The 26,406-nt window shown below is 39.6% G+C and overlaps 1 protein-coding gene across 1 annotated transcript; it reads left to right on the top strand.

Annotated features, from left to right (window-relative positions):
- On the top strand, positions 1-2,202 carry LOC117188693 (protein toll-like). Its single transcript, XM_033392924.1, has 2 exons — positions 1-221; positions 279-2,202. Exons 1-2 carry the CDS (start codon positions 1-3, stop codon positions 2,200-2,202), a joined length of 2,145 nt encoding a protein of 714 aa, XP_033248815.1.
- The last annotated feature ends 24,204 nt before the right edge of the window (positions 2,203-26,406 follow it).

Raw genomic sequence — 26,406 nt, 5'->3', positions numbered from 1 at the left:
ATGGATAACTTGAAAACAATTCAGATTCGTTATGAAGGAAGTTCACAAACTCCCGAGTTCTGGATGGAAGATGGTACTTTTAAAGGCAAAACACAATTAAATCTGCTTACTTTTCAAGGATTAAAGATGGAAAATCTCACATCGAATACGTTTGGTGATTTGAAAAGCTTGAAAATATTAAATTTTACAAACACAATTGTCAGGAATCAAAGTTTCTTGAGGTTCGTAAGATCTCTGAATGGTTTATTTTTATAAAAGTTTGTATATTACGTTTTCAGTTCGGAGAATCTGCAAAAGACTTTGGAGCTTTTCGTTTTGAGCGGCAAAGAGATTGTAATCGAGACGAGATATTTTGAGAGTTATTCGAGGCTGAAGTTTATTCACGGTTCAATTTTTAATACCCATGAAAATATCACAGCATTTATGTGCAAAGAGAATTCCTTCTATTGCCTATTCACACGCGGAGTCCATGGACGACGCTGCCCGGAGGTATGCGAATGCAGATATAGACGGTACGAGAGGGAGTTTATGATTGATTGCAGCGAAAGAAACTTGAACGAAATACCTCCTTTGCCAAGGCCAATTACAGGCTGTCCCACGCTTAATTTTCGCGGAAACAATCTCAGGCATCTGCCCAGCCAATCGACTCTCGGCTATAATCATTTGATTCGATTGGATGTCTCGGATAACAAACTGCATAATCTAGAGATAAACCAGCTCCCCGTACATCTTGAGCATCTGAACATTGGCTTTAACAACATCTCCACACTTAATAAAAAGCTAGTGGACTATATGGCCAAAAATATATCCCTCAATAGTTTTGGCAATCTGTTTTTTCCGTATTGCGATGAGAAGCCATCTTCGGACTACTACAATTTCACCTTAACATTTCAAGAAGGAAACCACAGCCAGATTCATAATTTTCTCATAGAACGTGGAAGAAACATGCACCTGACGGATGATCCCTGGCATTGCTTCTGGAAGATGACGACTTTCCTATTGATTCTGCGTGGACGCGTAAATCACGCGAGGAAGCATGCTGCAGCCTTGGAGTTTTCTCACTTTGATGGAGAATGTCCGGACGACTGCATTTGCCTCAGAAATTATTACTCCATGGAATTTATCGTTGACTGCAGTGGGGAAGACCTCTCGGAGATACCACCATTACCTATCCCGATGTATTCCGGTCCAACGACCCTTTTATTTCAAAACAATAAGCTCCGCGTATTGCCCAATGATTCGATGCCAGGATACGCAAGTGTGGGTCGACTCTTTCTGGACAACAATCGACTAACGGAACTCGATAATCTTCCACGAAATCTCTCGTATCTGGACATACGAAACAACAGAATTGCTATAATTAACAGGAAGACTCTAGATATCTTTGAAAAGAGAACGAAATCGTCAGATCTGAAGCTATTCCTGTCTGGAAATCCCTGGGCTTGCACTTGCGAGGAGAAAGATTTCTTGGGATTCGTGAAGGGAGGTGGTCCCAGAATCGGAGATGTTACAAATATCACCTGCGGAGACACAGGGAACCTCCTGATCGAAGCGGATGAGAGTTCAGTATGCCCCTCTGGCTTCGTGCACTATGTGACCCTCACTGTTTCGTTTATGTTAATGATCTTGACCATAAACCTGATGATTTACTTCAAACAGCCCCTCCTGATCTGGTTCTTCGAGCACGGCGTATGCCTGAGCCTCGCTGCACGACGGGAACTCGACGAACGGAAGAAGTTCGATGCATTTCTATCCTTCACCCACAAAGACGAGGATCTGGTTGAGGAGTTTGTGGAGAGACTGGAAAATGGCTCCCAGAAGTTCCAACTCTGCTTCTATCTGCGCGACTGGCTTTTGGGCGTGTCTATTCCAGAGTGCATCAGCCAATCTGTGAAGGACTCAAGGCGCATCATAATTCTGATGACGAACCACTTCCTAAAGTCCACTTGGGGGCGACTGGAGTTCCGCCTCGCTCTGCATGCCACCTCCCAGGATCGATGTAAGCGCCTTATTGTGGTCCTCTATCCGGAAGTGGAAAACTTTGATGATTTGGACAGCGAACTGCGGACCTACATGGTGCTGAACACATACCTCAAGCGAGATGACCCCAATTTCTGGAATAAGTTGATCTATTCGATGCCCCATATTAAAGTTCAGCATAGGGTCAAATGGACTGATCATGACGTTATTCAGTTTTCTTAGATATTGCAATAAATGTATCAATGCATATTAAATTTGGCTCTTTTTCTTATTGGAACCTCTACAAAAGGCATTTTCCCTTTCATATAATTGCTTTAAATGAGGGAATTCTCAATGAACTCTCTTTCACGAGCATCAATCTTGAGTTACAAAAGAATTTGCATAATTTATTAAGCAAAACTGGGGATTGCGACTGCTGCTCATGCCACAGGAAGCGATTTAAGTGGCTGTCTGATTGCCTGATTGTTGGTCTTCCTTCGCTCTGCTGCAGATTTTGCCACATCCCCTTAATGAGGAAACTAGAAACTGATTTCAGTATCTCAATTGTTGGTTGAACTTTTGGCTTCGCTTTCTTTTGATATTTACAGGTCTAGAAACAGTCCTATAATGAATTAAGCCAATGACTTATCCACTTATTGGTATACCAGAGAAGATTCTTTGCATAGCTATTTCTTCTATATTGTATCTTTTGCTTCGTTTTAAAGCCAAAATCACAGACAAAAATAAATAAAAGTCTTTGCAATCACAGAGCAGATCTGCAGTGATTTCGATGGCACATTGTGCCATTTTTTTGCCCAAATTTTTGTCACACACACAAAAAGGAATATATATAAAATTTCTCTCTTTTTGGCCAAACGCACACACACAGAGCTTTCACTTTTTTTTTGTGTTTGAGAGATGCCAGCATGAAGTGAGGAATTAATTACACTAATTGACTTTGAGAGCTAACAAACCGAATACGCGGTGCTGTGTGACCCTCAAAGAGAAAAAATGGAAATGGCAATGGAAACTGCCATAAAAACTGAGCCACAAAAGAGTTCGTTAGAGATACAAAATCTGTTAAGGGAATACGAATTCCCATACATTTGTAGATGCTGAAATATTGATTAGAATATGTTTCCAACTGTGAAGCGATTCAAGAGCGGTTATTTAAAGCTAGAATTTGTATATGGTTCTAGTCTGAAATATTATTCCTACAAACAAATTTCATATTTTTTTATAAATATTCTCCACCGTTATGCCATTGAGTATTGTCTATAACAAGATATGATGCATTGTCAATTTTATTTGACACATTTTTTTAACGATGTAAGTGTCAATACCTCCATTGAGAGACAGACATTCTCGCGACGAGCTTTAATCAAATAATAAAAGGTATGGATGCATCTTTGGTAATAAAATAAAACATGCATCTACGAATATCAATGCTGTGACCAAAAACATTCTTTAAATATTTGAAGTTTTCTTTTTAATTAGGAAAATATATCGACATTTAATAACGTTTTGTATGTGGTATTCGAATATTGAATGCCGGGCAATCAAAACGTAATATTTGTGTTACAAAAGCAACCGAAAATGTAGCCACGTTCACATGCACATATCCCCAGAGCTTTTACCTTCCAATTAGTAGACTGGAAAATGGATGGTGCACCAAATTGTCATATCGATTGCCATATTCACACATTTGATGGTTGATTCCCTCACAAATTCCCATGCTAGGGAGCAGGAGAATCCGCATTAATTACAAACCTCCTCCTGCAACCCCTACCCCCCCGGAAAATCCTGTGGGGAAATCATCAGCGCAAATTGTCGCAGAAAAACCAGAAATGGGAGCCAATCGGGTAGCAAGTGAGATAAATGGGTAGAAAGGAGAAACAGAAATTGAATTTCGGGAGCTATAGCCGCAAAAATGCTTTTAATGCGAAACCAAATGAAATGAAGTATACGACATGTGTGATGGCATGGCCAAAAGGAAAATGATTCCAGTCGTCGAGCGTATATCATAATTAATGTTAATTGCCTGATTGAATGGCCGTGTATGGCCATATGCAACGATAATCCCAATCGGAATATCCAACGCCACTGCCACTGCCACTGCAGAGGGCCACACTTCAATGCCATTATTTCGTATCCGTTTTAATATTAAGTCGCCAGACAGAAAGACAGACAAAAAGACAGACGACTGACAGATTCCTTTCTCGAACACCATCCATCCCCAGATGTCCTTGTCCGGAATTTCCACGATGCTTATTTCACTCGACTGAGCAATGAAAATTGGTCGCTTATTGCCTTGCACTGGCACTTGCGCTGGCACTGAAGCTGGCACATTGTGGCTTTCATTTACATAATTTCCCGGACATTCCATCAATAAAGGAGGAATAAAGTTGCACTTCTTCACTTTGCCAGTTGCGTAATTTTTTAAGCTATAACTGAAATGAAATTAACTTGCATAGAGCACACATTTATGTTTGTTTTCAGCTCTTTTTTGTGGCAAATAATCCACAGAATAAACTTTTGCAAAAAATAAACTGTAGAGCAACCTGTTTTTACTTGTATTTTTCATTTTCATATAGAAGAAGCTTTTTTGGGATTTATGCAAAACTATTTGGTATAGTCTAGAATCAGAAAAGAATAATGAATTTCCATGTAAAACATTCAGATCAAAGCGTAGTATTGGAACAAGTATAATAGTAATTAAATGTATATATTAAAGTATAAGATTAAGTAGAAATAGGAAAATAAATATAAGTACAGTCGAACTTCCATATAGCAATATAGCAGCAGTATATGTATAAGAGTGTTGGTACGTAACAATAACGAGTTGCATGAACAAGTCAACTAATGGTATACAAAAAATAAATTTACTTTACCCATTCAATGTCTTACTTCCATATATTTTATCATTTATCTATCTATCTTTTAATTTATCTTACATATTAGATAAATTTCTCTCGCAAATTGCATTCAATATTCATGGGACTTTGGACGAGTATTCTAATCAACAAGAAGTTGCTTTGCTAAATCAATTGACAAGTGATGTTTGGTGTTTGGTTCAATGTTCAATGGAGTTTTGGTGTCATTATCGATTGTGTCTGGGCAATTAGTGGAGAGACTTGTTAAGTACTTACTTGTTTGTTGGCTAATGGCCAAATGTTCGATCCTTCAGCAGCAATTGATGCGTGACCTCTCTCTCTCTCTCTGTGAGAAATTCGATTTTTCCATTAGATAGGGAACTTCTGTGTGGTTTGGTGTGTCTAAAAAGTTATGGAATTAAAATATAAATGAGTACGAGCCCACAGCTTATTCAGCATTCCATCACACAAATCTAATCCTTTAGCAGAAACTGACTGGCTGGACTGTTGCTGGCAGGTAATTGATAATTTTCATGGCTTCTGCATGGCATCTTTCACCGGAGTTTCTTTATGCTTAAGCTATTTATGCCACATGCATTTTAGATACTCAAAACACTTTCGTACACAAAAGGCAGGGAAAATCCACAATCGACTGTTTCTTTTTGGTGGTGTCTATTACTTTTTCGTTTCCTACACAGAAGGTCGCTGCTCCTTGGTTGCACAAAGATAAGGCGAAGGAAGCAAAGCATCACCATTATGCAAGAACAAAGGACTTGAAAGTAAATTGCACTTTAAGCAGGCCATTAAATGTGGTGTGAGTACGTGTATGTGTACATTGTGTAATGTTTGACATGTCAGTGCACCTCTGCTGGGCACTATGTGCTAATTACTTATTTATATCGCTCAAAATTACACACGACACGAAGCAGGCAGAAAACAGGCATACTCGTTGCATACTTTGCGGCGGCCCAGCGGCTAAACATGTACTATGTATGCACTTGTATTTGTGCATTGAAGATTTTTCAAGCGTCTCCCAGGTTGTTGCTCTTCCCCAAAGCACGGAGACTTCTTCCATCAATCTGTACAGGATAGCAGCTCGTTGTCTGCACCTCTCAATCAGTTCCCAATTGACCGTGTAATGTAGCTCTCCTTTTCGGGGTATTTTTGCAGATAGTTTGCTTGGATTTCTATCTTCCTTTTTGGCTAGCTACGTGAGCATTTTACTTGAGTAAGGATAAAAGAGTTTGTATGCAGGAAAATTTAGTGAAAAGAACTTGAATTTGCACAATTTTCCGCCATTTAAACTTGTATGCAAACGCTTTTAGATCTACGGATAATACTCGTAATATACTTTTATTAATCCCAAAACAAACCATTGTTCGCTAAGCCTTTGGCTTCAACAAAACAGAAAATAAGTTTATCCAAGTGTTTTGCGGTACGTTTTTTGATGAACCGACCTGTCTGTCAGGAGCTCTCAACTCCGGTGTGTGGCACTGGCACTGGCACTGCCACTCCTTCTGTTTCTGTTTCTCTCATTGTTTTGTGTCACTTTCAGTGTCTGCCACATATCTAGTTGCTGCAGGCAGGCTGGAAGCTCTCTTTTTGTGCACTGTGCAGTGTCAACGACACTTTTAAAACGACGAACATTTCACATAATTTTTACAAAATGCAACTGACAGCCGCCGCAGTTCACCGATGGATGATATGATGGGTTGATGATGATGTTTGATGGGATTTTTGGGAGATTATTTTTGTGAATTTGTTGATGATTTTTTTTTGATTTTCAATATCTGCTACCAGTATCTGCAATTATTTAAAGCTGCAGACTAAGTAAAATCGTTTTTTATGGATATCTTTATTTCCAGATTCATTCATTCCTTGCTTTCTTTGGAAGATATGTTCCTTTCTAATGATTTTTATCCTGTAATCCTCCTCTTTTATATCTTAAATCCTTTCCAAGTTACTCTTGTTCATTCAGAAATTTCGAATGAAATACAGTTGAAAATTGCAATATTTTTTCTTAATTTTATAGTTTTCTGTATCGGTATTCTCTATCTAATTTCTTATTCCAAAGTAAATCACTTTTCCACTGAAATGACAACATAATTCAAGCGACTTCCGTGCAAATCAAACACACACGACAAGCCCTTGATTCCCAGACGCATTCCCCCTTCCATTAATCAACCCGTACAGAGCCTGGCTCCCAGCCTTATACACCATCCCCTTATTACCTTTCTGCTTTCCAGGTGGAAATATTTGCCCAGGCATATCGGCGTCGGCAACGGACAATCGTTTGGGTGTGTGTTTTTGAGCCCCTGGAATTTCACTTTCACGGCAGCAGCAGCAAACACCCAACCGACAGCGCAATCCCAGCGCCAATGCTGCACAAATGCATTCTTTGGATTTCTTGTGGCACTTGCCACTACCACCTCCTTGCAACACACACACATACAAACACACACACACACACCCTGTAGTACCACGTTACAGACCCTGAGACCTGAGTAAATTTATTGCTTTCGCCGCCAAAGTGAAACATAAAACGACGTCATTAAGTTATGTCGGCGCTGCGGTCTTTGTGGGTGGGCGGTGGAAAATGCCCAAATCATCCTGTTGTTGTTGTTTTTGCTGTTATTTTCCTTTTTTTGCCTGATTTTTCCACCTGCGTCTGGCACGTTTCAGGCTTTTTCTCATGCTCTTGCAGTGGTTTTTCTCTCTCTTTCATTTTTGTATGTGTGGCAGTGTCAAGGGGAATTCAACAAAGTGCAATGGAAGTTGATGCGTTTTTTAGCAAAGAAATGGTTAAGCAAGGAGTTATAGCAGCAGTAGCCATGAGATTGGGTTATATGTGGAGCATACACTATACCGATTTCGGGTGCTTAAAGTTTTGAAGAGAATGTAAGCCTCTAGTCGAGGTTTTGATTGGTGTGAAGTTCAGGTAGGAAAATGAGACAAAGAGTAAGGATTTATACATTAGAATCTTTGGTGTTTATATCAAAAAAAAGGTTCAGTCCTTGCCAATATATATCTCACCTGCAGATTCTGGCTACAAAAGTTTTCTCAGGTAATATGTTATATTTATAGAACACTCATGGACCTTTGATTGCTGGCAATAGAATCTATTCTACATTTAAAAAGGAACAAAAATTATTCCCCAACAAAAGAATAGCTTTCAAATTTTCCTGTATATTCAATATTTAGAAACTTATACTAAACTCTTGGCTGCTCCCTTTTCCATAAAAAACCTTTTAATTTACTTCATACTATTGAACCACTAAAAATATATACTTAAAACCCCAAAATGCAAGAAAACAATAAAATCGACATAAAAATTGCATTGCACTCAAATGATTTATCAACCAATTGAACGAATAAAAAATCCTAACAATCTATGCAGATTTTCTAGATATTTCTAACGTATGCATTCAATAGATGTATTTTTCAAGCTCGAATTCATTGTAGGGGGTTTGAGAAAAATGATTTTTGCATAGTGAAAATGTGGAAAATGATTTGCATATTATATGAAAAGGCAAAGTTCTATACGGTTCTCGGTTCAGAGAGAACGAATTCAAATTTGGCCAAACAATCAGAGTGCAGGTTAAGCGGAAAGTTAAAAATCAAACCGATAGTTCAGACTCCAGGGGAAGTAGCCTCCTACCCTGCCACTTTTGCCTCGTCTGCCTGTGTGATTCTTCTGCATCTCTGGATAGTGGCTGCTCTACCTCCCTGGTTGCTTTTTGGAGGCACATATATTAAAAATTCAATTGTTTTAAAAAAAAGTATGGCAGGTTCGCTGTACTTTTGCTCTGCCACTGGCCTCATTGTGTCAATGTGGTAGAGATATTTTGGCTATGCCTCGAGTTACGGCAAATGCAGATTTGCGGCGGAGTGGGGGGCGGGACGGTCTTGGAGGGGAGGCCGCGATGCTGCTGCTGCGGCCGTTTCAAAAGTCAAATGTCGACTGCAGGCTCCATTTTGGGGTAAAGTTTCACGCCAATCAACAAAAAGCAATAAAATAACCCAGAAAAAAACCAGGAATAAATGGAAATTCTGCAGCTGTCAATACCACTATTGGATACCCTTTTATAAGGAATAACAAATATTTTATGTAGGTATAAAAATCGAAACGATTTTCTCTCTAGTGTGTCTTTAAATTTATGAACTACGCTAACGCTATTGCCTCCATTTCCATCCCATTAAGGCCCAGGAGATCTTTCTTGGACTTCTGCTGACACATCCAGAAATGACTAGGATTTTTTCTGTGACTTTCCTAATGTCTGCCTCATTTCGGAAGCTTTCTTCTACTGTAAGAACCTTCTACAGAAGGACTTTTAAAGAGATTCTGCCATTATCTGTGATTCCATTATATCTATTTACTCTACAATCTCCTTTACAGGGCATTCGAAAATATAGCAAACTATTCCGTTGTTATTATGCTTTAGGGGTGCTCTGGGATCAAAGCGTTTCGTTTCTGCGTATCGTTGTGGAAATAATGAATGAATCGGAAACCTGTTTGTTTTTATCGCAAGGAGTATTGCACGCGTTGCACGCGACCGCTGCAACGACAGCGGCCGTGGCAGTCGCAATGTGATTTTGTGACAGTTTTCCACACAGACCGGACTGTTTTTTGACTATATTTCGAACTTTTTTCCCGTGTCTGGCCGTGGCTGACTTTTTGGGTGTCTTATGTGTGTGTTAATGGCTGCGGCCATAACCATTTTCCATGCATTTCCAAACAGATGTTGGCAGCAAACAACACTCAGATAGAGACATTTCAAACCTGTCAAATGTCGCATGTGCATTGGGCAGAAATTTTTCACTAGATTTTCATTTGATTTTCGTTTGATTTTTCTTCGCAACAGAATCTATGGGAACCCCAAAGAAAATCGATATTTACGCCAAAGAAATAGTTATAAAAGCCTTTACAATGTTCCATTTATTGCTCATAGTTACGTGGATTGTTCAGATATTTTTGATAGGCCATCATATTGAGTCATTATTATTCTACAAAAACCCATCCTCCAATGCCTGATTCAATCTCCTATAAAATAAACTCCAACTCCATCCTATTCAATGATTGCACAAACGGAAAATACTTTTAAGAGTCTTCGCCATCATGGCAGCGCAGAAAGTGCATTTTCGGTCCTTTGAAATTTTTATGATCAAAAGTTTTGAACTATTTTCTTTTTATACCCGATACTCAAAATGAGTATTGGGGTATATTAGATTTGTGGTAAAAGTGGATGTGTGTAACGTCCAGAAGGAATCGTTTCCGACCCCATAAAGTATATATATTCTTGATCAGCATCAATAGCCGAGTCGATTGAGCCCTGTCTGTCTGTCCGTCTGTCCGTCCGTCCGTCCGTCCGTCCGTCCCCTTCAGCGCCTAGTGCTCAAAGACTATAAGAGCTAGAGCAACGATGTTTTGGATCCAGACGTCTGTGATATGTCACTGCTACAAAAATATTTCAAAACTTCGCCCCGCCCACTTCCGCCCCCACAAAAGACGAAAATCTGTGGCATCCACATTTTTAAAGATACGATAAAACCAAAAACGCAGAATCGGTGAGGATGACCATATCTTCTACAGTGCAAAATCTGAACCAGATCGTATAATGATTATAGCCAGAATCAAGAAAACAATTTCATTCTTTCTCGCTCTGTCTCTCTCTAACACACAGGTTTCATGGTCGGTTTTGCCAATTGCAAAATATGAGTTCAAGGATCTCAGAACCTATAAGAGCCAGAGCAACCAAATTTGGTATCCACACTCCTGTGATATCAAACCTTGACCGTTTCGTGTCCAAATTTCGCCACACCCCCTTCCGCCCCCGCAAAGGATGAAAATCTGGGGATATTCACAAATCTCAGAGACTATTAAGGCTAGAGTAACCAAATTTGGTATCCGCACTCCTGTTAGATCTCGCTATAAAACATATATCTCAAAACTTCGCCCCACCCCCTTCTGCCCCCACAAAGGACGAAAATCTGTTGCATCCACAATATTGCAGATACGAGAAAACTAAAAACGCAGAATCATAGATAATGACCATATCTATCAGATAGCAGCGCCCGACGTCACGCTCAGACTGATTTTCTGTCTCTCTCGCACGCACTTTTTGTCGTGTGGTTCAATATTAGCGGCGTCTGCCGCAGGAGAGCCATACTGACTTAGTATCGGGTATAACTGTAGAGTTGCGGTGTCCGCAGCAACTCACAACGTTCCACCTCGTTTTTTCTCGTTTTTGTTCAATAGATTTTTACTATCGGTTTGATTGCATTTTGGAGTCATTAATGGGGAAAAAGGGAAGAGTAGATTGCATATGGAATATAAATTATATCTAAAGAGTAGATGTACAACAACATTTATTTATATATATATATAAAAGATATACATATAAGATTAACTAGCTGACCGAGCCAATCATTTTTTGCGTATGATTTCGAACGTCATTTCGAAGGAAGCATGAATTGAATGTGCGAATGGACTTCAGGAACAGGTGTCTCAATTTTAAGTTTTTGCTCTTTTCCTTCTATTCTTTGTCCAAAGCAGCGAGCACCAAGCGGGGTGCGGAATATGCGATTTGATTCTCAATATTGGTTTCAGATCAAACCATACTTGACTATGTTTATATTTAAAGTACTAAAATTTCGATTTAGAAATATTGAGTAGTGGCAGGAAGCTGAAAAGTTCTTTACAACCTGTTGTCATATCTACTGAACATAAAAATCGGTCGAGTCGATTGAGAGGAGTTCAACCACAAACATAATATAATATAAGTATTATCAAAGATTTTCTTAAACTAAATTTTCCCTTATGGTAAAATTTTTCTTAAAAAAAACCAAACACATTTTCTCCTGAAACTGGACGACCGAAATCTTAAACATTGCAATCTAATAAGCAGATCTAACACCAATTTGTCACCAATTTATCCGCTGAACTTTTCTCTGCTCCACAAATTGTCGGTCGCTTAGAGCTTAGGTTATGGAATTTATGATTAAACAAGTTGTCAATATGCTGTGTGGCAACTATTAGCCAGGCCAATTTCCCCCCACCGTTTCCCCCCGCACAGATGGAGGTAAAGATACAGATAAACTGTTAAATGGCTTCTGCCTTTGCACTGCGGCTGCTGCCAGCTTAAGCGGTGTCCAAAATCGATTTCTAGAAAGCCAGAGAGAGAGAGGGACACCCCTCGGCCGAGCAATTTACGCGCTCGACAACTTTCTAAGCCAAAAATTATGGGAATCAGGAAGGGGCGTGGGGCGGAGGGGTTTGTAGAAAACTTTGGCGACGTCTTCCTGGCTTTCGGTTTCGGATGTGGGCTATGGGGTGTGTGTTTTTGTTGGCCGAAAATTGCATTTCTATGCAAATGCCCATACAGTCAAGTCAATGACTTTGTCACGACTTTGTAAGTAGTTTTTTGGACGAAAACGAACCCAAACATAGGGGGAGGAAAACAAACAAGTAAGAGCTTTTGAATCGATTTTACGACTATGGAATACCCAGTACTCGAAGTAGAGAATAGTTTAAATGGTCGCAATGCAAGGAAATTTCGGATAATGGTAATCAAGCATTGTAGATATAAATAAATAACAATTTGAAAACTCCGAGTTCCAAGATGATAGTACTGAAAAGTATCAGATTAATAGTATATTAATAGTATGTTTAGTATTATTAGTATGATATAAAAATATATCAAGTTTAAGACGCATATCATTAAAATTTTGAAACTATAGCTATTTTTTAATTTTCTGGTTTTTAAAATTTCCAATCGAGATGATGTTGGATATAATATGAGTATACTACTACATATAAAATAAAGACTTTCGGAAGATGTCCAGACAATTTAATGATCCATATGTACAACGCCGTACCCTAGTTTTATCCTGATATGTTAAACATTCTAGAAACCACAGCTTATTCAAAACACCATATACCCCAAGACCTCTAAGAACACGAGGTACCAACACGGTGAAAAGATTTTTGTGTGTTGATGATGATCAACAGTTAGGCAAAAGTTGCCACCGTTAAGTAGGTTCTGACGGAGGCCCAGGCACTGTCCCCTCCATCAGCCACCAGCACTACTCCTCTCGTAAAGCATAAAGCCAATCACCATTAGTGTAATCGCCTTTGGTATTATGTATTATCGAGCTGCTCTGCAGCAGTGTCTGGCCTCCACCTAAGCCACTCTCTTCACTCTTAACTCTCCACTTCACTCCTAGTACATGCTCAAAGCCAGTTCCCGCATAAATTAAACCAGGTCAAAAGACCCAACGGCAGACAACGTTGTCGTTGTCGCTGCTGTCATCGTCGCGGTAGGTTTGTCCCTTCGATTAAGTGAACAGAGGCTGTTGCTGTTGTTGTTTGTTGTTCATGGGGTTCAGAAAGGGCGTCAAGTTGTGGTTCTGATTCGGATTCGGAATCGGTTTATTGGCCATGCTAATCACTGACAGAAACCCCTATAACCCCTTCCCCCCGCACACGAGGTTGGTCTTTGTTGGCCCGCTTGTTTGTGATAATTTAGTGATTGTCGGTAGGTCGTCTCGCTCGTCCATTGAGGTCTACTTAGTGGGGTGTAAGAAATAAATAAATGAAAAGCCGAAAATGGAAAAGAGCTGAAAAATGTTTCCAGAAATAGTTCTTATTCTCAAAAATATTCCTAATGTGTCTCAAAAAAATATCTTTCGGACTTTAGGTAGAGTACTCTTTATCCTCTATATGTTTAATTTGTCCCCTTTTCTTTCCCTTTGATTGTATACCTATAAGGAGTTCTAAGATCCTTGTTCAATAAATATGTAAATAAAACTAATGGAAAACTTTCTTTCCTTTCTGAAGTAAGCCATGAAGTATTTCCCAAAAAATACATCTTTATCCATCGATTGGATCATCCTTTATCTACTTTTCCTCTCTCTTTCCCTCTCTCTGTCGCTGGCATTCTAACAACTGCGGGTTTTCTTTTGCCAATTTTACTGTTATGGATGCAATTTGTGTGTTTTGCATTTTAATGATGTCATCCTACAGGCCACATTCCCTAAACCACCTACACATACTGATATACTCCTACAGTCTCCATCGAAAAATCTAAAACCCAAACCGCTCTCTCTCTCTCTCTCTCGTTCTCTCCATTTGAGTGACATTTGTCAATTTAAGCAAGCAAGTAGCTGCTGACGAGTGGAAAATCTCGCGAAAAACTCCACCACGCACGCGACTGACAGAGTGATAGACAGACAGACATTGCATTTGTGGAAATGAAGTTGAAATTGAATTTCTCACGTGCGGGAAAAGTATGGAAAAATGCTGGTCAAACGTACATATATTATTTGTACATATGTACATACATAAATCTAATTGAAAAACTTTTCCCTGGCGCTTATTGACCAAAACCCACACATAGAAGAGACACAATCCTTTGATGTGTGTTCCCCGCCCCCGCCTTGACTCGCCTCGCCTCGCCGCGCCCCTCCCCACCACTTTTCTTTCTGTCAACAATTTGCAGTGGGGAAAAACTTGGCTTTCGGTTTTCCAGTAGTGTTTTGGTAGGATTTTCAATTTTCCCTCAGTTCTTTCGAAATAGCCTTTGGACATTTTCCTAACAGAATTTTGTTTTGTTTGTTGTTTTTTTTTGCGGAAAGAGTTTGAATTTATTTAGTTTGCAGATTTGTTTGCCTATTTGTTTGATTGGCTTGGCTCTTGCTCTGGCGTTTCGATTTGTTTCGTTTCGTTGTCTTGATAAAAGCATTTCCACATTTCGGGGGTGGGCATTGGGGGATTCAATTTCTGGGTAAATCGGCCGAGGGGCACTTTGGCTAGATACTACACTCGTGTACTCCCATTCAGGCCACAATACTTTCCATGATGTGTGATATTATTGATATGCATGCCACATAGTGCCATAGGGTTCCATTGTGGTGGGACTTTGGACACTGGACAATCAAGCGAAATTTCACTTTTGAGTGCATCAAATTTTATTAAATAAATTGATAGAAGTTATCGATTTAATTGATATTAGTTTTTGTGTCGACGAAGGAGAGAGAGAGAGAAATACTTAGCATTTAAGAGTGTGTCTCTCTCTTCTCCATTGTTAATACTCGTGGTAACTGGACTTCAAGTCGAGCTACGTTTGAGGCCACATTTTGATTGTTTTTTCCATAGAGCTCTTATCAGATTTTAGGGGCAGCAGAAGAGCAATTTTCAGTAACGGACTCTTCCAACTCACGCGTTCTCCTTCCTACTCTCTCTCTCCCATTGTATCTTAGCTTTAAATTCAATCGAAATTCCTTTAAATAATGCATATATTAAGACCAACCATCAAATGTACATTTATGCTTCCTTTTGGCACTCTCTTCTTCGCTCTTTAGCTTTCTACAACTCCTGTTCACTCTGTCCGTGTCTCTCTCTCTTCTCCCTTCTCTGGTAAGTTCCTAGAGCTTTTGGGTCTCTCAATAATTGCAGCCAGATTTGTCCGCCACGTTGAGGCCATTATGCTGCATAGTTAAGCATACAACTGGCTTAAGTAATTAGAAGTCGATTACACGGACTCTGGCCTGAATCCGAGGGCGGAGTGGGGCATTTATGGGTGGCAGGAAAGTGTGGCAGGAACTTGCCAACAAGTCGGGAGGGGGAAAAAACATTTCATGCGCATTCAAATGCAAAGGAGGAAAACTAATGCCAACAGCAGCCGTCGGGTGGCAGTGCCAGGGAAGGGTAGGGCAGGGACTGCAACTGCAAGTTAACTTCGTGCAAAAATCCTGGCAATTAAAAAAAAAATACAACAACCTCGTGGGCCTGACAAATATATATGTATGAAAAAAAAAGAAAAGAAAACCTCGTTGACAGTTGTTGGAAAATGGCAGTGGAGTGAAAACTCTGAGAGCAGAGGCAAGGTGCAAACAAGAACCACAACAGCAACTGAGAAAAAAAGAGGCATGCCGCGAGCGTTGCAACAATTAGCCAAACTTCTACCACACACCCGAGACCCCAAAACGGACCTCAAACGATGCAACCAAGTTGAAATATTTGCCAGAACACACACACATGTTGCCTTCCCGGTACCCAGAGTGCAACACGTCCAGGGGCCACGACAAATTGCACACAATTCGTGCCTAATTTTTAGCTGACATTTTTCTCCCGCTGGTGGCTGCCTTTAAAGCAGGGATATATATATCCCTTTTCCTCCCTTTCCGCTTTAATATGCAGCATAGAAATTGTAGTTTTCTTTTTAGCAAGCAGCCGTCTACTTTTGCACTTCACTTAATTGAACGAATGACGCCAACGCGAGTACTGCGTGGCATTTTCTTGGTTTTTGGCGGAAAAGGTATCTAAAGGAAAAGCCTTCGCTGCCTCTCTATTACAGTTCAAGAGCTCAGCAGTTCAATGACCCATTTGGGCGGTAGGTTAATCTAAAGTTTGGGCATTGAAAGGAATTTTACCTTTAAGAAAATTACCTAAAGGAAAAATTCTGGTGCGCTCCCTTCGATTAAAGTCACCTTTTTCAATGCTTAGACTTTGACAGAGAAATAAGATCTACATTAGCTGTATTATCGTCTTATCTTGCTGACTGAGAATTTCCCATTTTTCCCAATTTGAAATGCTTTTCTTTTAACTTATTTTCTTGTCATTAGATTATCTTTGAATTTTCAAAAATATAGTTATTTATCATTCATTATTAAATCAATATTTTTTTCTTCGTACATTAGTTAGTTCGGAATCCTAGGAATCCGCTTGTCTGATCTCATTCCATTGAATAAAACTTCGAATATAACATTTTCAAGTTCAAAGAATCGGAAGAAGATCAAGGATGAACCAGATACAGAAGCTCGACTAGAGATCAAAATTGAGGATATGGATGACACTTTTCTGTATAGTAATACAAATTTCTGTCGAAACAATTTTAATAAGCTTGTGTTAATTTAAAAAACGTAAGACCATCTGTGTTTTCCGAATATGATGATTTTGTATATTTTTCTATGTATATTAAATATAGGGATTCACTTTCCCAAACTATTTTTGAGATTTCTCCACTTTAAACCCAATACACGATCTACCTGTTTAGCTTTATTTAATGATGTTTAAGGGCTTTTTTCAATGCTAAGCCACACTGGGAGAGCGAGAAAGACAGCCTCTCTATAGAGACCTGGCTCTCAGCCAACTCACAGAATCCCCATCCATGCCTATCCTGACCCATCTTGTGTCTACTCAACTGGCAACATAAACAAGGCGGAACGAGAGGCGTATATGAAGCGACAAGGCCATGGCAGGGAACGAAAGAAATTGCTGCTATACTTTGCTAATAAACCGTAATAAACTGATGTCCTTTGGGCGGCACACATGAATACCCCCTACACCCACACACTCTCCCTTCTTTGGTACCTTTACCTCCACCTTAAATTTTCCATAGAGAACGACAAACATTTAATCTGTACACAGACACACGCTTAAAACATTTTCTCTCTCTTGCAGCCAAGAAAACCTTGGAAATAAAAAGGAAAACAACATCGGGTTGGGGTAGGGTAAAGCGGAGCCTTTTGTAAAAATTATGCGCCTTGTTTGGCGTTTTGGCATCGCTGCCAAGAGAGAGAAAATACATAACGGAACAGCAACAGCAACAGAAACAGCAGATGATTATGAGATCACTTTGTGTGTGACGACGACGACGACGTGCTGGGTGCTGGGGAAAACCCTCTTCCTGCTGTTGGCTCCTGCTGCTCCTCACCTGTCCACCCCCCCTTCACGACACTCTTCTGCCGCCTGTCTCCTCCTGCCATGTTCTGTCTTTAATAAAAATAAATGTTACTTGCCATAATTTCTTGCACGTCTCTTGCAATTTCCTCATCCTTCCTTTCACCCTATGCCTCTTCCTTCCTTCTCCGCGTTCTTTCTCCACCCACCCCTTGATTCTCTGTATCCCCTTCTCTTCTCTTTTCTTTTATTGTTTTTTTGTTTTACTTTACTGTATTTAACGTGTGTTTGCTTTCCGCCTTACTCACGCTTTGGTTGTGAGAGTGGAAGCAAGAGGGGAGCGACCTTAAGGTACAGTACCCAACTCCCACCTCCATCCCCATCCCCATCCACCATTCAGCATTCAGTCGCTTGTCTGTCGCTTTACTTCCTGTCTGCGCCATTGTGTTGATGAGGCCCGTCTGCCAGTTTTTTCCCCCCATGAGAAAACCGTGTGGAAAAAGGAAGCGGAGGAAGAGTGCATAAAATATTAATAATTGCACGCGTGATGGTAATGAAAATACATACAAAACAACATAATGCATACATTTTGGGTTAATAATCAGTCTTGTGGGAAGCCAGGAGGAGCTAGCCAGGAGGAGGTAGCCAGGAGGAGGTAGCCAGGAGGGGGACACTGAAATGGGGTCTGCTGAATGGGGATGCTGATGTGGATGTGGCATAATGATGAGCTGGAATAGGCCACACGATGTTGGGGTCGTCCTTATGGTTTATGATGATTGAAAGGCAATCGACACACGAGTCAAGCGATGGCAATGACCTTGACTTTTGTGTGGCCAGGGATCAGGGGGCTGGCTGCAGCATCTAAACATTAATATACCAATGGAGTGGAAATGTAGGAAATTAAGGGGGCTACTATGCGAAGGAAGATACGATTGCAGTAGGTTGTTTTACGAGTACATCCTTTTGCAAGTCCAGCCATTTCGATGTTTCTCAAATTACTAGAATTTCTGTAGAATTTCTCCAGCGGATACTTTTCCTTTGTATTCGGACCCATTTAAATGTTCATATTTAAAGATAGGTAAGGCCCACTTTAAAGCCCACTCTTCAAAACCAAGCCACACAGGGAGAGAAGATCAATATAAATAGAAGTTGGAAATCTAGCAAAAGAACAAAAGGAAATGGTGCGAACAATTTTTTCTTCCAGCGAGAATTGGGGAGTCCATAATCCTTAGCCTTCCATCCTCTAGTCAAATTCAAACCCCCATTTCCTATCCAATAGATCTTTTGAACCTTCTCTTAGTATATACTCCTTCCTCAGTCCATTCTACCCGTTTCAAATTATCTGTAAAGCAATTACACAAAAGCCAATTCAAGATTGCCGTTGATTTTACCTGAAACCCAAATAAAAAAGGAGACAAGAAAATGAAAAATCTCTAGCAGCAGTTCGTTTACCAAAAATAGCAATGCCAATAAGAATCATCAGACCAAAAACACAGAAAGACAGACAGGCAAAAAAAAACATACACACAGATACACGAGGGCATCCAAAAAACATACATACACAGATACAGCTCAAACACACATATATAGATATAGATACAAAGATACACGTAAAACCGTAACCAAGAACCTGACAGGAATTGTGGGACAGAATGTTATACGTCATTGGCCCCCTGACAAAAATAGCAGTAGGGGTACCGGCACCCTCCCCGAATTTTACAAGGCGTTTATTTTAAAGACTTGGATATGGTTGGCTGCCATATGCTGGCTGTCTGCCTGTCTCCCTGTTAGCCCTGTCAGATTTCATTACCAGCCAAATTACCAGCCAACAACGAGGTAATTTTAAGAGACTTTCGTGACGTAAATTGTGAACTGAACCGCAAATTTGTGTGTTCATTGTTTTGGGGGAGAAATCTCATTTAGTTTTTTAGACTCGAAAGTCCCAATCCTTATCCCAAAAGAGGGATATCCTTTTGGTAATTGACACTTATTGGATAGAGACCGATAATCATATTAGAGACCACAGAAAAGTACTAAAAAGTGAGCTCCAATTAAGAGTTCGGGGGGTCCCTGACCTAAGCTGATTATTAGGCTTTTGAGTGACTTCTTTTACCCCTTTTAGCACTTGCGTGACCCGACCTTGAACTTTCTGTCTTCTGTCGCCATTGCGTCGCCCATAAACGGCAGCGGCAGCGGCCATAACAAAAAGCATTGCAAAAACTTTTGCCACTGTTGTCTGTTTCACTTTTCGTGTTCGGGAGATTGTTTATTTTTCACTACTTTTACACTAGAATGGAACTGGTATACTTATTGTAAGGGAAGATGGAAGAATTTTTGATAGTTCTATTTCGTACTTGCTTGCGATTAAAATGTTGGTTTTGTTGGCTGAAAGTCCTTTCTGTTTGCGCACTTGAATATTTTATCGATTTTTGGATAGTTAAAGGACAGGAAAAGTATATAAAAGTATTACAGAATGTATGTACAATGATACAGGGTACTATTGTTACGAGTATATCTAACATTCAGATGCAAACATTTAAGACCCACACAAAATAAAGAATACAATTACCAGGGTATCCTCTGGTCTCTCTTTGGAATATCTACTACAAAATTAGTTAGGTCAAAAGCCAAGTCCAAACTGTTACAGCAATGCCATTGCACTGGCAAGTGTTTCCCTCTCGATGTCATCGTTACCGTTTGTCCTTGTTTTATTTTGTGAGTGCTCCTCTGGGTGATGTCATTCTATTCGTTCTATTTTTTTAGCATTTGATCTGGATAGGGTAGCATTTCCCACCAACCCTTGAAGGCAAACTAATGCTTTATCATCATGTATGGCATCTATTCTCTCAATCCTAAAGATTCTTCTACATTTAAGATTTGGAGACCAATTTAATTTTGTTTCCATAGAAACTGTTGTAAATTGAATATTTCTTATGTGAACAACTTAATTTAGATCGTGCCGAAAATATATCTACATACATATGTATATTTATACTACAATACAATATTTATTATTGTACAATCTGACGCCTTTGTTTAATATTTTTTCTAGATTTGAGTTCTTTAGTTTTGCATTTGTTACGGTGCATTCGGCGTCTTGGAGTGATAACGTTCTTATCGTTTGGTGGCTCAGCGCATCCAGCTGCCAATTTCTGTCGTTTCATGGAGAGTTTAGCTGAAAGTTTAGCTAAATATAAAGTGTTCGGGTAAGATCTATATTTGCCTTTGTCAGCTTTGCAAATATAGCGCCGCGTTATGCTGATTTATAATACATCTCATCGCACTTTAGGGCCTCGGCCGAAAAGAAGTGGCAAAAGTCAAAGAATTTTATGAGCGCCTTGGATAAAGTGAGAATCTAATAGAGAATTTTCCAGAGCTTTCAAGAATGTAATTTTCAAAATAGTCGAAATTTAGGAGATATGTGCACTCAAAGTTGCAAATTTCTTTAGTCTTCACTAACTTTTCAAAGGACATACAATTTCCGGTCCGTTTGAAAATATTCATAATGCGAAAATGTTGCGAATTTCGTAACCAAAAAGATGTCGCTAACAACAATTCGGCAACAATTGTAAGAGACGACACCTAGCGATGAAATGGGTCGACAGAGATGTAACAATAAATTACTCGCAGCTGTGAAACTTGGCGCAAGTTTTGAAAACATTTCAACTTTTTCAGTGGGTCTAAGTCCTCAATGGTAGAGGTTTCAAGCTTTATTCAAACAAAAACCAATATGGATAGGGATATGGATGGCATCCAAATGGGCTCGTGTAAGTTCGTCTAACTTCAACTTTAAAGAGCTTTTGAACTGGATATATTCATTTCTAACAATAAATAACGGTATTTTTTTAAATTAAACTTTTCCATTGAGAATTTTATTGTACGAATTTCTTTTGCGCTCTTCTCTTTGAGTCTGTGAGTCTTTTTGGGGCTTCTCTTGCTTCACTACGATATTCTCCTTAATCTCTTGAAAACAAAATTTTGTTGAACTCAGTAGTTTTAGATTTTTAAAATAATTTCTGCATTTTATATACATTTCAGGAATTCATTTTATACGGATTGTTCGAGGATTTTTGAGTAATGGAATAAGATGGAATAAGACATAAATAGTATGCCAATATGCTTTCTGGGTTTTCTCTTTGATGCATTACTTTTACATCTTTCTATTCATTTCAATTCCCCATACGAAACTCAAAAATCTTCAAACTTCAAACCAAAACGACTCCCTGGATAGCCATTGAAAGCATTTACACATCGAAATATAATCCTTTGTTAATCCGATATAATATTTACAAAATGTTTTACAATTTAAACACCATAACTTCACTAGAAGTGCCCTCCTGAACCCTTGAATCCCTCGAATCGCTCAACCCTTAAAGCCCCCAGTGCCCGCCCTGCCCCAGGGGGTTATCCGACCTAGTAATTTTAATGCCACTTGCATGCCATCAATTAATCGCTGAAGTGTGTGCATAACACCACACGTGAGAGTGTGCGAGTGTGATATATACTGTATAAGTATATACATATATTAACATATTCATGACCGATTTGTGCACTGCAGCAGAAAGCAGAAATATTAAATTAATACAAGAACACAAATTTATGTTATTTAAATGAGAAAAAATATCCTTTGTTGTGGTAGGATGTTCTGAAAAGAAATTTCAATTGCATTTAGGTAAAACCTTGGCTGTCTCTCTATTACCATTAACATGACAGACAGATTATCAGATTATCTTTGAATTTCCAGTTCTATCGGCACACTTTTGTATCCCTACAGCTCTCATTCAACATTAATCATTCTCGTAAAATAATTTCTTCGAAAAATTTGTTGCTCTACAAATTTCTTTTGTACAAAATTTACATATAAACAGTCTATTAAAATGGAGTTTAGCACTCTGGATGATCTTACCGTTCATCTGGCAATTGGAGTCCTTCGCGTGTTGCAAGATTGTGGTCCTGCCACAAAAGAAGATATTGTTATGAAGCTGGGCAAAGAATGGAACATCCGATGGCGGGATTTCTCAGAACTACTTTTTATCGTGGGTGGTGCCCTAGAATCAGGAATCGAAGCTGGGTTGATGATCGAGGATGACAAGCTGTACAAAGTGTGCGAGGGCTATGATTATCAACATATGAAAAATTTGATTGTTGCACCTCGATTAACCCTCATTCAATTGAATGAAATCTCGAAGATGACGGCATTAGGTTCAAAGGATCAGAAGAAGATCAATAAAGCACCACAGACAGAAGCCACCAAAATAGTAATTTTTCTCGATACCTTAAAAAAGATCTGTCGAATTTTGTTTAATGAACTTGTGTGAAAATTAAGTTATTCTGTGTTCTTGGTATATGATTTTCTTTGAATATTTATGTGATAAACTTCCTGCTTCCTGTCACTAATTTAGGGACTTTTGTTTCGGTAAAACCCTTCTTCCACGATGCACATCCAAGCATTTGAATATCTGGCACACTCCGCTAACTTGGATTTATATAATGCACAATGTTCAATGCTAAGACATACTGGGAGTGAGGGAGAGGATGATAAAGAGCTCTGGCTGTCAGACAAGTCAGAATGCCCATCCATACACCTGCCCCATCGTTTGTCTACTCAACTGGAAGATAGAGTTCTTTTGAGAGTTAGAAATGCATGGACTTCGGGCAACAAACGCAGAACCAACCGAAGAGCGCTTCTGCATGCCGCGTACCTAAAAAACCAAGCTAACAACTGTTGACCTTTCGTTAAAATTCTTATTTTTTTAGCGTTTCCGGCTCTGAGAACACTCCTTCATTGCCTCTCAAATCTCTATGGGTATTTTATAGGTGCACTTGCGTGCACTTGCAGTTTCTATATGTATGTTGCCGAGTTGCCGAGTTGCAACAAGAGAGCGCAAGAAACAGCAAGCGAATGGCACATTAACCCAGGCAGGAATCTGGCCAAGAAATATAGGCTGGGGGCCAAAGCAGTTAACTTTTTCCAACGTCCCCTTCCCCCTTCCCACCGCACACATAACCCAAATACTTGAGCAAGACACGCACCCCACATCTGGAGCTTTTCTGGGCTACTAAATAACTATTTCGTTTAATAATTTCCATTAAAAAAATATAAGTAAAAGCAGCACTTGAAAGCAGAAAGGGGAAAATGGTGGGAGAATGCAGGAGGCGTCGCTCCTCCAACGATGACGACGGATATGGCAACGGAAGTGAAAGCAGGGCAAATGTCGACGGGTCGCAACGACAAGGACATTGAGTGCACAGCAAACCAAACACTGAGAGAAACGAATGACAACTAAGTAAAAACAATTTTTGAATATTTATACTAGAAAAAAGTGGCAATATGTTGTAATGTAAATGTTGTTCTCCAAAAAAATAGATCTACAGAACTATCTTTTGTTTCAAAGTCTGAATTTATTAAGAAAATCATCATGGATATACGAAATGCGATGCAAAATATAATAACTAACGAAAGGGGGAATTTTCTTTTAAAAGAAATAATATTTTGAGTTGAATTATGGGTGTCTTTTGGTGTTTATCTTTAAATTTTATTTCGTTATTCTTTACTACAGAATCAGTCTTTAACATACATTTAATTTTCCATTTCATTTTAGCACCGCTTTCAGGTAGTACTCTCGTTTTTCTCCCAGTGCATCCCATGCATGGGCCACCACTCTGCATCAGGGATATCCCTGGTGCATGGAGACTGGTGTTGGCACTGCTTCTGCTGCTGTGGGGGTTAATCTGCTTCAATTAAGATTCATTTATTTGAATTTAATTGTGTTTCCGACGGTGGAAAATCCATGTCCCCACCATTCGCCCTGGGGCTGTCTCTAGCAGGGTTTCCTCTGTGCCACTGCTGCTACCGTTTGGTTTACTCTGATTGCATATGAGCTTTACGGCGAAGGACTCGACAATGCCTAGACGATGCCTGTGCCCCTGTCTATCTCTTTTTCGTAGTTAATATGGTGCTACAGACTCAGTGTGTCTGAGGGTGTTCCTTCGCGAACGAGGTATAGTCGAAACATCTAACGTCCTGTCCTCAATTTTGTCCATTTCAGAGTGGTCCTAAAATGTATAGATCTTTTTTGTAACAGAATAAATCTATACATGTATTAGATAGACTGGGTGTGCATGAAGTAATACATTTTATAAGGGAAATTTTCTATATAGATCGTACTAAACATTAAAATTATTCATCGAAAAAGTCCTCTAAGTGTGGTTGTTGGCTCCCGAGGGTTTCAATATATTCAAAGAAATTCTCTTTACTACTTAACTATCGTTCCGATATATCTGTTACTATATCGTGGTTTCTAAACGCTTTGTAGATGTTCTTCCCTTCTCGTTTTAGTAAACAGTGGATGCAGGAATGTAGGAGTATTAGCTTAGTAAAAGGTAGAGTTGAATGGTCTTGAGCTGATCATATTTTAGGCGCCACCCTAGAGGACAGCCTCCCCACTCTCTGGAGAGAAATCTGTGCCCTGTAAAAGGGTGCCACCTACCCCTGTAATCCCCTCTCAGCCACAACTCCTATCCGCTCTACGGCTGCCACTTTCCACTCCACTCTCCCCCCCCCCCCCCCCCCCCCGTGTCACTTGTGTCATTTTCCAAGCGCTTAAATCTCGGCGTGTCCCTGTGAAACTGAGGCACGTGCATGGCTATATATACATTTATATATCCTTGTGTGTGTGCGTGTGTACTAGTATTAGCCTTGTAAGTATTCGTGGCTGTTAGTGTATGCTCTTCGTCTCTCTTTTCCTCTGTCGTGCTCATTGGTCGTTCATTTGTCTGTTGGACTTTCAGACCACTCCACACTTCTCTTCAGCCCTTCCTGCTCCTGCTTCCTTCCAGCATAATTACATGGATGTGAGAGCTTTAAACTGTATGTGTTTGTGCCTGTGTGACTTTATTTCTGTTCTACTCTAAAAAAAAGAAGAGCCCTTTTCACTATCACTTTCATGCACGACAGCACCCCAAAAGGGTCGTGTGGGGAGGGGCGTCGGCGAAGACAAAGTGTTTATGACGGCCCCTTCTTCATTAGGAACTGAAGGGAATGTACGTGTCCTGTCTTCCCTCCTCCGGCATGCATCCATGCAAATGTATTCGTGTTATACAGGACACAGCAGTCATCTGGCAGGACTACATTTTGGGAGGCGAACAATCGCTTTTTTCTACAGCTTTTTCCCCCAGTTTTCGGTTTTATTATTTTCCACTGCGTATACGTGATGCGTGTGAGGACTAAAGTGAGTACAACTAGTTTTTGGCTTGCTTTTTTCAGATCAGCCATGATGTGACCTTTAAATTTTTTTTAAGTTTTAAATGGCTTAGCTTTCAAATTTTTCTGTTTTTCTGTTAACGTCGATTTTTTAAATATTTTCAATTAGTTTTTTCCATTTTTTCAATAATTTACATTAGTTTTCGGACTCTGTTCCTTGCCTATCAACTATTTTTCCTGATTTTCATATGTTTTTGATATATTTTATATCTACTTTCACATATACCACTATTTTAAATATTTTCCTTGAATTATCTTTACAATTCTCGTAGTTTTCCTGTCTTTTTAAACTATTTTCCTCTCGTTTGCAACTACTCCTAATTTTCCCATTTTTTTTTTCTGTTGAATTTGCACTCTTTTTTTCATTGAATTAGAAAACGTTTTCCCCTCTGATTTAAGTCGTTTATGGTTTTGTGGTGTTGCGTTGTGGCATTTAGCTGCCAGCGAAATAAACTATTACGCGTAATTAGGCAACGACGATGACTGTCTTCTGTGGTCTTCTGTGTGGTTCGGGGCTAGGTTTTGTATTAGCGCAAAATTGAATGGAACGATTTGCCTAAGGCAGGGATTGGGATTCCGATTGGGCATGGAAGGAGGAAAGACGGAAGGCAGTTGCAAAGCTCAAAGAGTTT

Source organism: Drosophila miranda, chromosome 4 (assembly GCF_003369915.1).
Source record: "Drosophila miranda strain MSH22 chromosome 4, D.miranda_PacBio2.1, whole genome shotgun sequence".
NCBI classification, from domain to species: domain Eukaryota; kingdom Metazoa; phylum Arthropoda; class Insecta; order Diptera; family Drosophilidae; genus Drosophila; species Drosophila miranda.
The sequence above is the reverse complement of the archived record's forward strand: the minus strand, read 5'-3'. Positions and strand labels throughout refer to the sequence as shown.

What these genes read in the sequence shown, in the direction of transcription:
- LOC117188693 (XM_033392924.1), top strand. Translation starts at nt 1, where the DNA reads ATGGATAACTTGAAAACAATTCAGATTCGTTATGAAGGAAGTTCACAA. An exon ending in AGGAATCAAAGTTTCTTGAG is followed by an intron (nt 222 to 278) that starts GTTCGTAAGATC and finishes TTACGTTTTCAG; the next exon opens with TTCGGAGAATCTGCAAAAGA.